The sequence below is a fragment of the Microcaecilia unicolor genome, chromosome 6, assembly GCF_901765095.1.
Source record: "Microcaecilia unicolor chromosome 6, aMicUni1.1, whole genome shotgun sequence".
NCBI lineage: Eukaryota > Metazoa > Chordata > Amphibia > Gymnophiona > Siphonopidae > Microcaecilia > Microcaecilia unicolor.
In genome coordinates this window covers 132,764,642-132,776,907 of record NC_044036.1, presented here as the reverse complement: position 1 = coordinate 132,776,907, position 12,266 = coordinate 132,764,642, and the positions used below count along the sequence as shown (strand labels likewise).

Here is a 12,266-nt window from a genome sequence, read left to right as displayed (position 1 = left end):
TGAGACTCTGCAGCAGCACCAGCCAGATCAGGGAGTAGAGGCAAAGCTCAGGAATCAAACCCAGCTGCATGTGTACACAAGTACAAAGCACCACTGCTGACTCACCTGGCTAATCATAGCGCAGGGTTGTACTCAACACTGGTCTGACTACAGAGTTTGCAGCAGCTCCAATTGATTCAGAATGCAGCAGCAAGACTCGTAGAAGGTTGTAAGCGACGTGACCACATCACACCATTTTTACATAAACTTCACTGGCTACCAGTACAATACAGAGCCCCGAGTACTTGAAGAACAGGACAACTCTCTACACACCTCCAAGGACACTAAGGTCCTCCCAAAGAGTTTTCCTAGCCACACCCTCTCCAAAAGACATTATACGATGAGATACCCGCAAGCGAGCCTTCTCCGGAGTATCCCCCGCGTTCTGAAATGCACTCCCTGAAAGGCTTTGCTTAACACAAAGACTATCTGTACTTCAGGAAGCAGGTGAAAGCTTGGATCTTGAACCAGGCCTTTAACAGGAAAAGTAAATGACTCCAGCTGCACATATACTATAGCAGGACATGTTTATCCACTCCTACCCTAGACAAGATAATGTCCAAGCACCTTTCTGACCTCACTTGCAGCTCTCTTTAAGTAGTCCTTTATTTTCTCACTCCTGTTACTCTGTCTTATCTATGTGTTCCATCTTTGCTTACACCCTATGCAGTCTATTAAAATGTTTTATTGTGTATTATATTGGCATTGTAAGTAGTATACTAGGCCATACTTTGTATTGTTGTTTGAATATTTTTACTACTGTGTTTGACTTATTCTTGCTGTACACCGCCTTGAGTGAATTCCTTTGAAAAAATGGTAAATAGATCCTAATAAATAAATGCTGCCAACTCTGATTAGTATAACCTGGCAGCACAGTATAGTGGTGTGGGCGATTTCTTTTATTTACAATGTAATTTTTGTTAGTGTGCTCTAGAACACTGTACAATCTTTTGGTCAAAAATTGTGGACCATAAGATGTATTAAAGCTAGCTGGCTCAGTGACTTAGTGTCAGTTCTGTGCATCACCACACGGAAGCCCTGGTTCATTTCCCAGCTCAGGTCAGTCGCTCCATGTGTTGGCATTAGGGGGAGAGCCTTGGAGTCATTGCAGAATGGAGACACCTGATGGCCGGATGTAGGGCCCATGACTGCTGCATTGTGTAAGGAACCTTGGTGCATGATCTCTGGCTAAGGACTGCCTCGGTACTGACTGAAGTAAGCTCAGAGGGAGCATAAAAGAAAAGGCAACTCCTTTTCTAATTGTGAATGAAGACATATGGTGCCAGATCCCAGACCTGGTTCTGACTAACCTGGAAATACATAGAAACTGCTAGATTCCCCTAAAAAAAATACCTCACACTCATTCTCTGGACTGGATCATCATTCAATAAAAATTAAAACTATTAATGTTTCTGAAAGTCCCTTTATTTTTTTAGATTTTGCGTGATTTGAGTGTGGCATTTAGGTTTGGGTGGGGGGGAGGTTGCGGTCTAATTTTTAGGGGGTTTCTATTTTTGTTTTCTGCTTTGAGAAAAATTGCTGCCTCCTGAAGGTCTTGGAATATATATGTTTCACTCTTCTAACATTTCAGAATTGTAATAAAAACATTGACAAGGAGAGAGAACCTGAGCCATGATATGAAAATACTGAATTCTTAGGGAAAGAAATAGAAAGGCAGAGTGCCTCAATACTGGAATATTGTGGGGGGGAGGGGAGGGGGTGTCTGCTGCAGGGCAGAGAGTTGATACATTAGGAAACTTGTGGTATGGTGGAAGCAGGAGCGAGGTACACTAAGGAAGCTGCCCCTGGAGATTTCAGCATGGATGATAGGGGTGCAGAGGACAGAAGCGAAGTGCATTAGGAAAATTCTGACCCTGGAGATTTCAGAATCAAATAATAGCAGGAGTAAAAAGCATTAGCAGACTTTTTTTGAAGGGATTCTCTGTATTGTATTTGGAGATGGTGTAGTTCAGGATTGAGGTGTTCTAATAATGTTGCATGAATTTTATAGGTCCAGCACCTGTCTACAAACGGTACATTAGTGATACAGTAGCCTCGAGGACCTTAAGTAAATGGAGTTATGCAACAGACAGCTGTCTTCATTTGTTTTTTCTTTTTTTTTCTGCTGCCCACAGGAGGCATTAGAGGCCTGTCAGACCCGAATCTCTAAGATGGAACTGCAGCAGCAACAGCAGCAGGTGGCACAGCTGGAAGGTCTAGAGAATGCTACTGCAAGGAACCTGCTGGGAAAGTTCATCAATGTACTCCTGGCTGTCATGGCCGTGGTCCTAGTTTTTGTGTCCACTGTGGCCAACTGCGTGGTGCCACTGATGAAAACACGAAGTCGGACCTTCTGCACTTTATTTGTGGTGGTTTCTGTTGCCTTTCTATGGAAGCACTGGGAGTCCCTCTCTGGCTACTTGCACCGTTTCTTATCACCACCCAGATGATGGCAACCATGCTGCTAACGCCAAGAGAACAGCCTGGTCGATAGCCATGTGCAGCCTGCACATGTGTTGGGACAGATCCATGGCAGCTGCCCCGATCGCCTTCAGCTGCTACTGCTCCTCTGAAGCCATGGAGCCCGAGTGAATTTGTTTACATGTAGGATAACTGTTCTCACCCCCCTCCTCCTCCCTTCGAGATATGCATTGCAATAGTCTGGTTTTTGTTTGTTTGTTTTGTTTTTGTTTTAGGTTTTCTTTCACTTTAAAAGGGGGGAGGTGGGGACTTGTAGTGAGAATCTGGGATCAGTTTTATGTAGCGAGATTGTCTTGGGAGCTCAAATCTTAAGGTTCACATAGAAAAGTTGAAAAAAAAATTGGAGCACACCAATGTTTTAAATAAAATTGTGGCTTTAAACTAGTAAAACTAAAGCTGCTAGAGAGAGGTGACGAGTGTGAGGGTACTGAGCACATGTACAGCTCGATACACGCATCGTCCCTTTACTGTGAAGTCTGGAAACATTCCACATTCACATGTGTAGATTCATTGGGGTGTGAGGGGTGGGTAAGGGCAGACTCACGGATCACCTATCCTCCCCATAGCCCTCAGGAGATCCGAGTTTGTCACAGGACTTTCTAACCTATATCCCAATTAAAGTATTGCCAAAAAAAGAGAGAAGTATGTATGAGACTGCAGTCCCGCCATCTTTACCTAGTGCACTTCCCCCATCAGTCACTAACACTGGGAGCAGAGGTTCAGCACAGAGAGCCTTCCAGAAAAATTGAGTCACTTGTATCCTACCAAGAGGAGATAGTCTTGGGATTTTACCATCCTCAAAAATGGAAGTTTGTTTTCCGAATAAACTTGTCTTTCAGAAAAGGCAATGAACAAGAGGCATTATGTGTTATCAAATTGTGTTAGCTAGAGAGTATTTAATTAGTTATGAGTCATTAAATAACTAGTTACCTTAGGACATAGCTCTAGCATGCTGCCGTCATGGCTTCAGTTCCTCCTTATGGTTCTAAACCCCTTACCATAAGGAGGGTACAAGGGGGTGGCTTTTTAAAAGAATCCTTTTCACTTCCAGGAAGAGAAAATGTCCGGGTTTGACATGTGGACATTCTCTTTGCCTCTTACAGGGGAGTCCCCCCTTATCCATTGTCTCATTCCCACAGTGTGTGTTTGCTATTCCTGCAAAAATTTAACAGACTTCACCAGAGTCCTTGTAGTCTGGCCTCTGTCATGCCCGTGACAAAGTCGGATCCCTGCCCATAAATGGCTGATCTGAAGGTCGTGACCTGTAGGAGCACGCTCTGATACAGTGAAACTGCACAGTATTCTTGAAGTACAGTTTAAATGCTTACTTTAAGCAAAGCCCTTGGCTTGCACTTTTAATGAAATTTTTTTAAATATAAATATATGAATATGTTCACAGATTTAAACAGATCAGCATACTTGAAGAGTGTGAAAACTCAAACTCTCAGTGCTTCCTTCCTGTGGTTTCTAATAGGATTTTTTTATTATTATAATTATTCTAATTATTATTATTATTATTTGGAAGGGATTGGGAAGGACTTTGTTTCTTTAAATAAAAATGTTCTGTTTTGAATGAATAATGGTGTGGATAATTGACTGGTTCTGCTAATTGTGTTTTCTCGTGTCAGTTCGCTCCAATTACAGCATTTCAGTGCCTGTAGTACTGACTTCTGAGAGCACTGCTCAGGGCGGCTGAGCCTGGGAATGAGAGTGTCCTGTAAGCTGCTGTGGTGGCTGGTTCACTCTGTGACGCTCACTGTCTCTCATCATCTTTAGTTTGAAATTCATACTTGCACCCCTGCTGAAAACAGCAATTAGACAATGTGGGTTTCATTCTTGTCTCTGCTCCTTCTTACTGAAAAGGGACATAAGCCAGTTTGGATGTTTCTGAGTACAGTAGCAACTCTTTCTTTGCTTAGTCTCAGAAAACGCGTTTCTAAGTGTTCAGTACAAATGGGCCAAAATTTTAGAGCTGTAAGAGGAAAGGAGACTGCTCAGTTATTTCCTTGGTGCAGTGAAATAAATCCCCACACTATATTTCACATTCAAAAACCTGACTCATACAGTTGCATATTATAGTGTTAAAAAGCAAAGTTCAAACAACTAATTTCATAATTTTTAAGGACCAGTCGGATGTGGCCAATGCAACCAATTCTTTAAACATCAAAAGCCACAGCCAATTATCATTTCATCATCAATCCACTTTTCCATAATTTTCAATATAAATATATGCTCAAACTTCATCAATTAAAATGTGCAATGAAATCATTCTTGAAGAAGATTTTTTTATACTGAAGAACTTATCTGAGACTCTGTAGAAACAATTGCTGACATACTACGTTTCAAATTCTTTTTCAGGGCAAACAGTCTTCTGCTTAGCAGACTCAACTTTCTCCTTTGTGTGGCCATAGCAAGGTGGTAAATAAATCCTAATAAAGAAAGAAAGAATTTACTTTCAAATACCTGTCATCCATTCACGTTCTAAGTTCATTCTGAATAGTTCAATGGTATTAAGAAAAGAGATCCAGCGCTGTTCCTTGTAATTAAACAGAAACTCTGAATTGCCACCCTTATTGGATCTAGCAAAAATAACTTGTGGTGTTTGAGGATCAGTCTGTTGTAATCCTTCAATAGTCAGCTGGCATCATTGACACATTCCACATTAATTAATTTATTTTTTATAGCATTTATACCCCGCTCTTTCCCGCTTGGTGGCAGGTTCAGTGCGGCTTACAAGGTGTGGTACAAAGTTTCACAGGGAAGCACAAAGTATGTCACAAAGTATCACAGTGAGAACCCAGTTGTATAGAGTAGGACAGTGGGAAGAGACGTGTGAGATAGAATTGGAGTATGGGTGGTGTTAGTGGTAGGGATTGGGTTTGAAAGTTAAGTTGGGTTGTTTGGGTAGGCTTGTTTGAAGAGGTAAGTGCATAGAGCTATAATCGGTTATGGGTAAGTATCTCACCAATGTTTTTTGCTCTACAAAAAGCAAATACAGGATGTGTAAAGATAATACTCCCCAATGCTTTAAAATCAAAGCTGTAATTTTTGAAGTAAGGTCAGAATAGGGAAACACCACAGTTAGAAAGCAATGCTCAAACAACCATTAGTGATGAAAAGCTAACACTATAGCTTGTGACAGCGTGAGTCAGCTTTTTGAATGTGAAATATAGTGTGGGGCTTTATTTCAGTTTATGCGATTCTCTCCACAATACAAGTTGATAACCTTTTCATTGACAAGCACGTGAAATAAATATAGCCGTGAGTGGATAACCAGATCATGGGGGGGGGGGGGGGGGGGGGGGGTCTCTTGTCAAACCAACTCCAATTATGAACTTTTAGTCCTGTTTTCTTTTTGCAACAGGAAATGGAATTGTACATGTCTCTAAGTACATAAGTAAATAAGTATTGCCATACTGGGAAAGACCAAAGGTCCATCGAGCCCAGCATCCTGTTTCCAACAGTGGCCAATCCAGGTCACAAATACCCGGCAAGATCCCAAAAATGTACAAAACATTTTATACTGCTTATCCCAGAAATAGTGGATTTTCCCCAAGTCCATTTAATAACGGTCTCTGGACTTTTCCTTTAGGAAGCCGGCCAAGCCTTTTTTAAACTCCGCTAAGCTAACGCCTTTACCACATTCTCTGGCAATGAATTCCAGAGTTTAATTACACGTTGAGTGAAGAAATATTTTCTCCGATTTGTTTTAAATTTACTATATTGTAGCTTTATCGCATGCCCCCTAGTCCTAGTATTTTTGGAAAGCATGAACAGACGCTTCACATCTACCCGTTCAACTCCACTCATTATTTTATAGACCTCCACTCTTGCTTTGGGAATTGAGCTGAATGTCAGTATGATGCAATAGCTAAAAATTGTGTTGAAATTGTTGTGAATCAAAGCACAGAAAGTTGTAACTTCTATCCTGATCAGTTCTGGTACACACATCAAATGCAAGTAATCCACAAGCGTGGAAATACCACAATCCCACGGAACAAATGCAGAAGAAAAACAGAAGTGGGAAACTGATACTGGCACTTGGGAAATAGACTAGGGGTCACCAAGGATGAAATGTACAACTTTTATTGTTGACTGGACATGGTACCATGTTTCGGCTCAAACATACCTGCCACAGGAGTTTATATATGCAATTAAGAATTTCCATAACTATCATTTAACATGATGTTTTATATATACAGTGCAATCCGCTTAAGTGCAAGGGTCTGGGACCAAAGAAATACATGCAGTTAACCAGAGAGTGCACTTAACTGTTGTGACCCAAAGAAGCTTGACATCTGATAAACATATGTACAGTACTGTTTATTATACGTACAGTATACAGTCTCCGTTAACTGACGTTATACAGTCTCCGTTAACTGACGTTAGGCTTACTTGAAGTAATCAGTCATTGTACACTATTGTGTCTGTGAGTTCCATAGACTACGTCTGCCAGAAGGTAAAAACTGTCATAGCACTGACATCCAGTGGCCTCCAGATAGGCCCGCACGGTGTTGAGACTCTCCAGCGCTCTTGCAAAAGTGACAGGGGTTGTTGAATTTCATCAGCATGTGCCTCGCTGCTCATTTCATCATCTGTTTCATCATCAGCCATTGCCTGCTTGTAGGCACTTATCTCAACATCAGTGCTGTCATCAGCTGTTTGTAGATCGTAATCAACATCTGACGTAGTGCTGAAACTCCTCTTCAGTAACACCAGCTGGGATGTCAATAGCCTGTTCATCTGACGCACTTGCAACAGCTGCATCTGTTTCATCCCTCTCCACATCCTTAACAAAGCTTGCCCACTTGTAGCAGTTCACAATGGTTGCCTGTTTAACATGATTCCAGGCTTCTGTCTGCATATGTAGGGAATCCAACAGTGTTAGATTATGAGCCAGTTCAACAGCACGTTTATCCTTGCCAGTCTGGTCATCCATAACGCTCATCAGACGACGTAGCACAAGAGCCCGATAATGTTTGAAATAGGCTATTATGCCCTGATCCATAGGTTGTATCAGAGAGGTAGTGTTTGGTGGCAGGGAGACCACCTTGACGTTAGACAGTCTGACATCATCACTGTGTGCAGCACAATTATCACAAAGCAACAAAATCTGACACTTTTGTGCCCGCATTCTAGTGTCTAACTTCTTTAGCCACTGCTTCCAAATTTCCCCAGTCATCCATGAATTTGCGTTAGCCTTGTATGACACAGGAAGTCACTTAACATTCTTGAAGCAATGGGGCTGTTTGCTCTTTCCAATGACGAGTGGTTCCAACTTCTCACTCCCATCCATATTGCAGCAAAGGAGGATCGTCAGTTGGTCCTTCGACGTTTTACTGCCTGTAGTTTCGGCTTGTTTGAATGCAAGTGTTCCATCAGGAATCGCTCGCCAGTAGAGACCATTGTCGTCAGCATTGAAAATATCACGAGGTGCAAACTCGTTCAAGATGGTAGGAAGAACTGAAACAACCCAATTTTCAGCACCAAAGTCATCAGTGTCTTGTTTTTCACCATGCTGTTTCTTGAATTTTATTTTGTTCCTCTCCTTCCATCTTTCCAACCATCCAGCAGTGCCTTTGAATTCAGTTAGTCCAAGACTTTCAGCTAGCTGATTAGCTTTCTCCATAAGCAGTGGACCACTGACAGGAAACTATCTGCTCCTGACTTGAGAAAACCACCGAAGAAGAGCATCTTCTACATCCTCAGCTTTCCCCGCCCGTTTACGTTTCCAGTGTGGATTTGTATTGTTTTGCCAGTCTTCCAGAAGCTGATCTTTCTGCTTCAAGATACTTGAAATTTGACTGGGATTGACACCATATTCTTTAGCTATAGATGCTTGACTTTGTTTTCTAAATTTTTAAGAACTTCTATTCGTTCAGTCAGTGTTAAAGTCTTACAGTTGGGCGATGACGACGATGACTCCAGTGTACATTCTAACAACTTTCTTTCTCTTATTCTGCCTGTGGCAGTTAACCAACGAGATTTCAAATTTATCGCCCCTTTGTCACGTGCCAGTCGGCTTCCATATTCCGTGCGTGCGCTTATGCTGAGTCTTTCCTGCAGGGGAGCGGTCTTAAATCATGCATATAAGCGAATCTTGAACTTAACAGTGGTGCGCTAAACCGAAGTTTGTCCCCATAGAAATTGATGGTGCCAAAAACAGGACCGAAGTACGGCATGCAGTTAAACAGAGCATGCGCTTATCCAACGTGCACTTAAATGGAGTGTATTGTATATATATATATCACATAAAATCAGTTATATTGTCAGGAAAAGATACATTAAAAATGAATATTGAGGTGATTATATAAAACACTCAAACAGAAGTGGCAAGAAAAAAAACCTTGAATTGTAACTATGGTAATATGATACAGTAGCTAAAATGTTTTATATATCACCTTCTCAATATGCATTTTTACATATCTATTCTTGGCAATATAATTGATTTTATGATGTGATTTTATATGTATATAATTTTTAAACTTGAAAACGAGCAGCCACAGAAAGTGGAGGAACCCTCAATTCCTACTTCAAAGTAGTAGAGCAAAAAAAAAAAAAGGAGTAGTATGATCTGGCCCTGGGTTATTGAAAGGACCAGATCATCCTACTCCTTTTTTTTTTTTTTTTTTTTTTTTTTGCTATAATTTTAAAGTAAGAGAGCTGTGAAGCACTGGCCACAGGTGTATTGAGTTAATCCAATAAAAAGATCTGAGCTGCAGCTTTATTGCTACATACTCAAGTGCACTAACATGCTTACCACATGCCTTTATTCAAAAGGACTGGCTTAAATTGTATGATCAGTAGAAAACATTGTGACAGCCTCCCTAGTACCTTGGAATATATAAGAATATGGTTAGAAGTAAAAGTTTGCCTTTTTGCGGTTGACACGAAGATGGCCAATAGAATGGATACGCTGGAAGGAGTAGAAACCATGAGAAGAGATCTCCAGAAATTTAGAAGAATGGTCAAAGGTCTGGTAGTTAAAATTTAATGATAAGAAGTGCAGAGTGATGCACTTGGGGTGCCGATATCCAAAAGAGACATTCCGGATAGGAGGGGAGAGATTGGTAAGCTGGGCTCAGGAGTGGGACCTTAGGGGTGATGGTGTTTGAGGATCTCAAGGTGTAGAAACAATGTGACAAGGCGGTGGCTGTGGCCAGAAGGATGCTAGGCTGCATAGAGAGGGGTATAACCAGCAGAAGAAAGGAGGTGTTAATACCCCAGAACAAGTCGTTGATGAGACCTCACTTAGAGTATTGTGTTCAGTTTTGGAGGCCATATCTTGCTAAGGGTGTAAAACAGTGGCGTAGCCACAGGTGGGCCGGGGCTCACCCATCAGTAGCACATGTTTAGCAGCAGGGCCGTGCCAAGGGTCTCTGGCGCCCCCTGCAGACTATCAGTTGGCGCCCCCCCCCCCCCCCCCTTACCACACTGACAGGAATTGTCAGCAATATTCTTAGAAACAAATTGCTATACATTGCAAAATAAGATAGCAGATGTAAATTCTCAAAGTGGACGTATTCCAAACGCTAAAATGAAAATAAAATGATTTTTTTCTACCTTTGTTGTCTGGTGACTTTCTTTTTCTGATCATGCTGGCCCAGTATCTGATTCTGCGGCTATCTGTCCTCTTAACTCCGTTTCCAGGGCTTCCTTTTCATTTATTTCTTTCCTTTCCTCCTTTCTTCTTCATTTCTGGTCCTCAGCTTCTGCCTATTTTCTTCATCCATGTGCAATTTTTCTCCTCTTTTCCTTTTCCCTCATTTCATCTCCTTCATCTCTCTTCCCTCCCCTTTATGTCCAGCAGTTTCTCCTCTCTCCCTGAGCCCTGCCCTGCAATCCATATCCATCCATGCCCATCTGTCCCCTGCCCCCTCCATTCATCCCTATCCAGCAATTCCCTTCTCTCCCTGAGCCCTACCCTCCCATCAATCCATGCCCATCTGTCCCTTGCCCCCTCCATTCATCCCTGACCCTATCCAGCAATTCCTCTCTCTCCCTTCCATGAACCCTGCCCTTGCATGCTCCTCTCTCTCCCCTGCTCTCCGGCAACTATTCCCTTTTTTTTTTTTTTAAATTTTACCTCCGTGACCACCCGGCAGCGTCAGTGCAGGAGGCGGCGCTCCCGACGTGTCTAGCCTTCCCCTTCGCTCATGTTCCGCCTTCTTCTGACGTCAAGGAAATGACATCAGAAGAAGGCGGAACATGAGCGAAGGGGAAGGCTAGACCGGGAGCGCCGCCTCCTGCACTGACGCTGCGCTGCCGGAGGGAGGTAAAATTAAAAGTATTAAAAAAAAGAAAAAGGGATTTGCGGCAGGAGAGAAGAGAGTGCGGGCAGTTGGGCAATGGGAGTGGGAGGGCGAGGAGGTAAGCATGGTGCGGCGGCGCCCCCCAAATGACGGCGCCCCCCTGCCATGCTTACCTCGCTTACCGTATTGGCACGGCCCTGTTTAGCAGTAGCTGGTGGGGATCCCAAGCTCCGCCAGCTGAAGACTTCCCCCTAATGGTGATGAAAATGCTACTCTCTATGATACTGGCACCTGCACATGCTCAGTTTTCAGCGTATGCCTGCTGCAGACGGCCAAGGTGGAAAGAAGTGTTTTCCCACCAGCTGAGATATTTTGTCGTGGTTGTGTGGGAGGGAGAACACTTGGTGCCCACCCACTTCTTGGCCAGGCCCACCTGGCTACGCCCCTGGTGTAAAAAGACTTGAAGCAGTTCGAAAAAAAGCAACACATGGTATGAGGTTTGCATAGCAAGATGTACGAGGAGAGAATTCATGATCTGAACATGTATACGCTGGAGGAAAGGAGAAACAGGGGTGATATGATACATATATTCAAACATTTGAAAGGTGTTAATCTGCAAACAAACTTTTTCCAGAGACAGGAAGGTGGTAGAACTAGAGGACATGAATTGAGGTTGAAGGGGGGCCGACTCAGGAATAATGTCAGAAAGTATTTTTTCACTGAGAGGGGGTGGTAGATACCTGGAATGCCCTCCCACAGGAGGTGGTGGTAAATACCTGGAATGCCCTCCCACAGGAGGTGGTGGTAATGCAAATGGTAATGGAATTCAAAAATGTGTGGGATAAACAAAAAGGAATCATGTTTAGAAGGAATGGATCCAAAGAAGCTTAGCGGAGATTGGGTGACACCACTGGTAGCTGGGAAGCAAAGCCAGTGCTGGGCAGACTTCTACGGTCTATGCCCTGAAAATGACAAGAACAAATTAAGATCAGGTATACATATGAAGTATCACATCATACCTTATGCTATGAGTTTATCTTGTTGGGCAGACTGGATTGACTGTATGTCACACACAAGCTGTATCTGTGAGTCTTGCCAACTTAATGAAGGGAGTTTAGCTCTTCATAACTAGTCACAGATACATTGAAGAGCTTGTTTGCTGCCCCTTGTTTCTATATAATTGGTACATGACAGATATTAGCATGTGCCTCGTGTGACTTTGAAGCATTGCTTATTAGACAGTGCGTGCAATTCTTTCAAGTTATTTTTAGCAGAATATTTATGTTAAATAAAGTGGTTGTTGATACCTGTGGTTTACCATCTCAGCATAACAACCTCTTCAGATTCTCCTCTGCAAACAAACCCAGCCGAGTGTGGTATTCTTTCTGTGCAAAATCATTTGACCATCCAGTTGGTCTTAAGTTTTCTTTTGACCATCCAATCAGTCTCAAGTTTTTGTCTTTCCTGTAAACCACCTTGCTCTTGTATCCAAAG

The 12,266-nt window shown here is 42.6% G+C and overlaps 1 protein-coding gene across 6 annotated transcripts in view; it reads left to right on the top strand.

The window, feature by feature from the left end:
* Window positions 1-4,097, top strand: part of TMCC1 (transmembrane and coiled-coil domain family 1) — a 150,714-nt gene extending 146,617 nt beyond the window's left edge. For all 6 annotated transcript variants that reach the window (XM_030205752.1, XM_030205754.1, XM_030205755.1 and 3 more), the window contains one exon: window positions 2,175-4,097. In XM_030205752.1, coding sequence (XP_030061612.1) covers window positions 2,175-2,489 — 315 coding nt within the window. In that variant the 3' untranslated portion in view covers window positions 2,490-4,097. The remainder of the gene's footprint in view (window positions 1-2,174) is intronic.
* The last annotated feature ends 8,169 nt before the right edge of the window (window positions 4,098-12,266 follow it).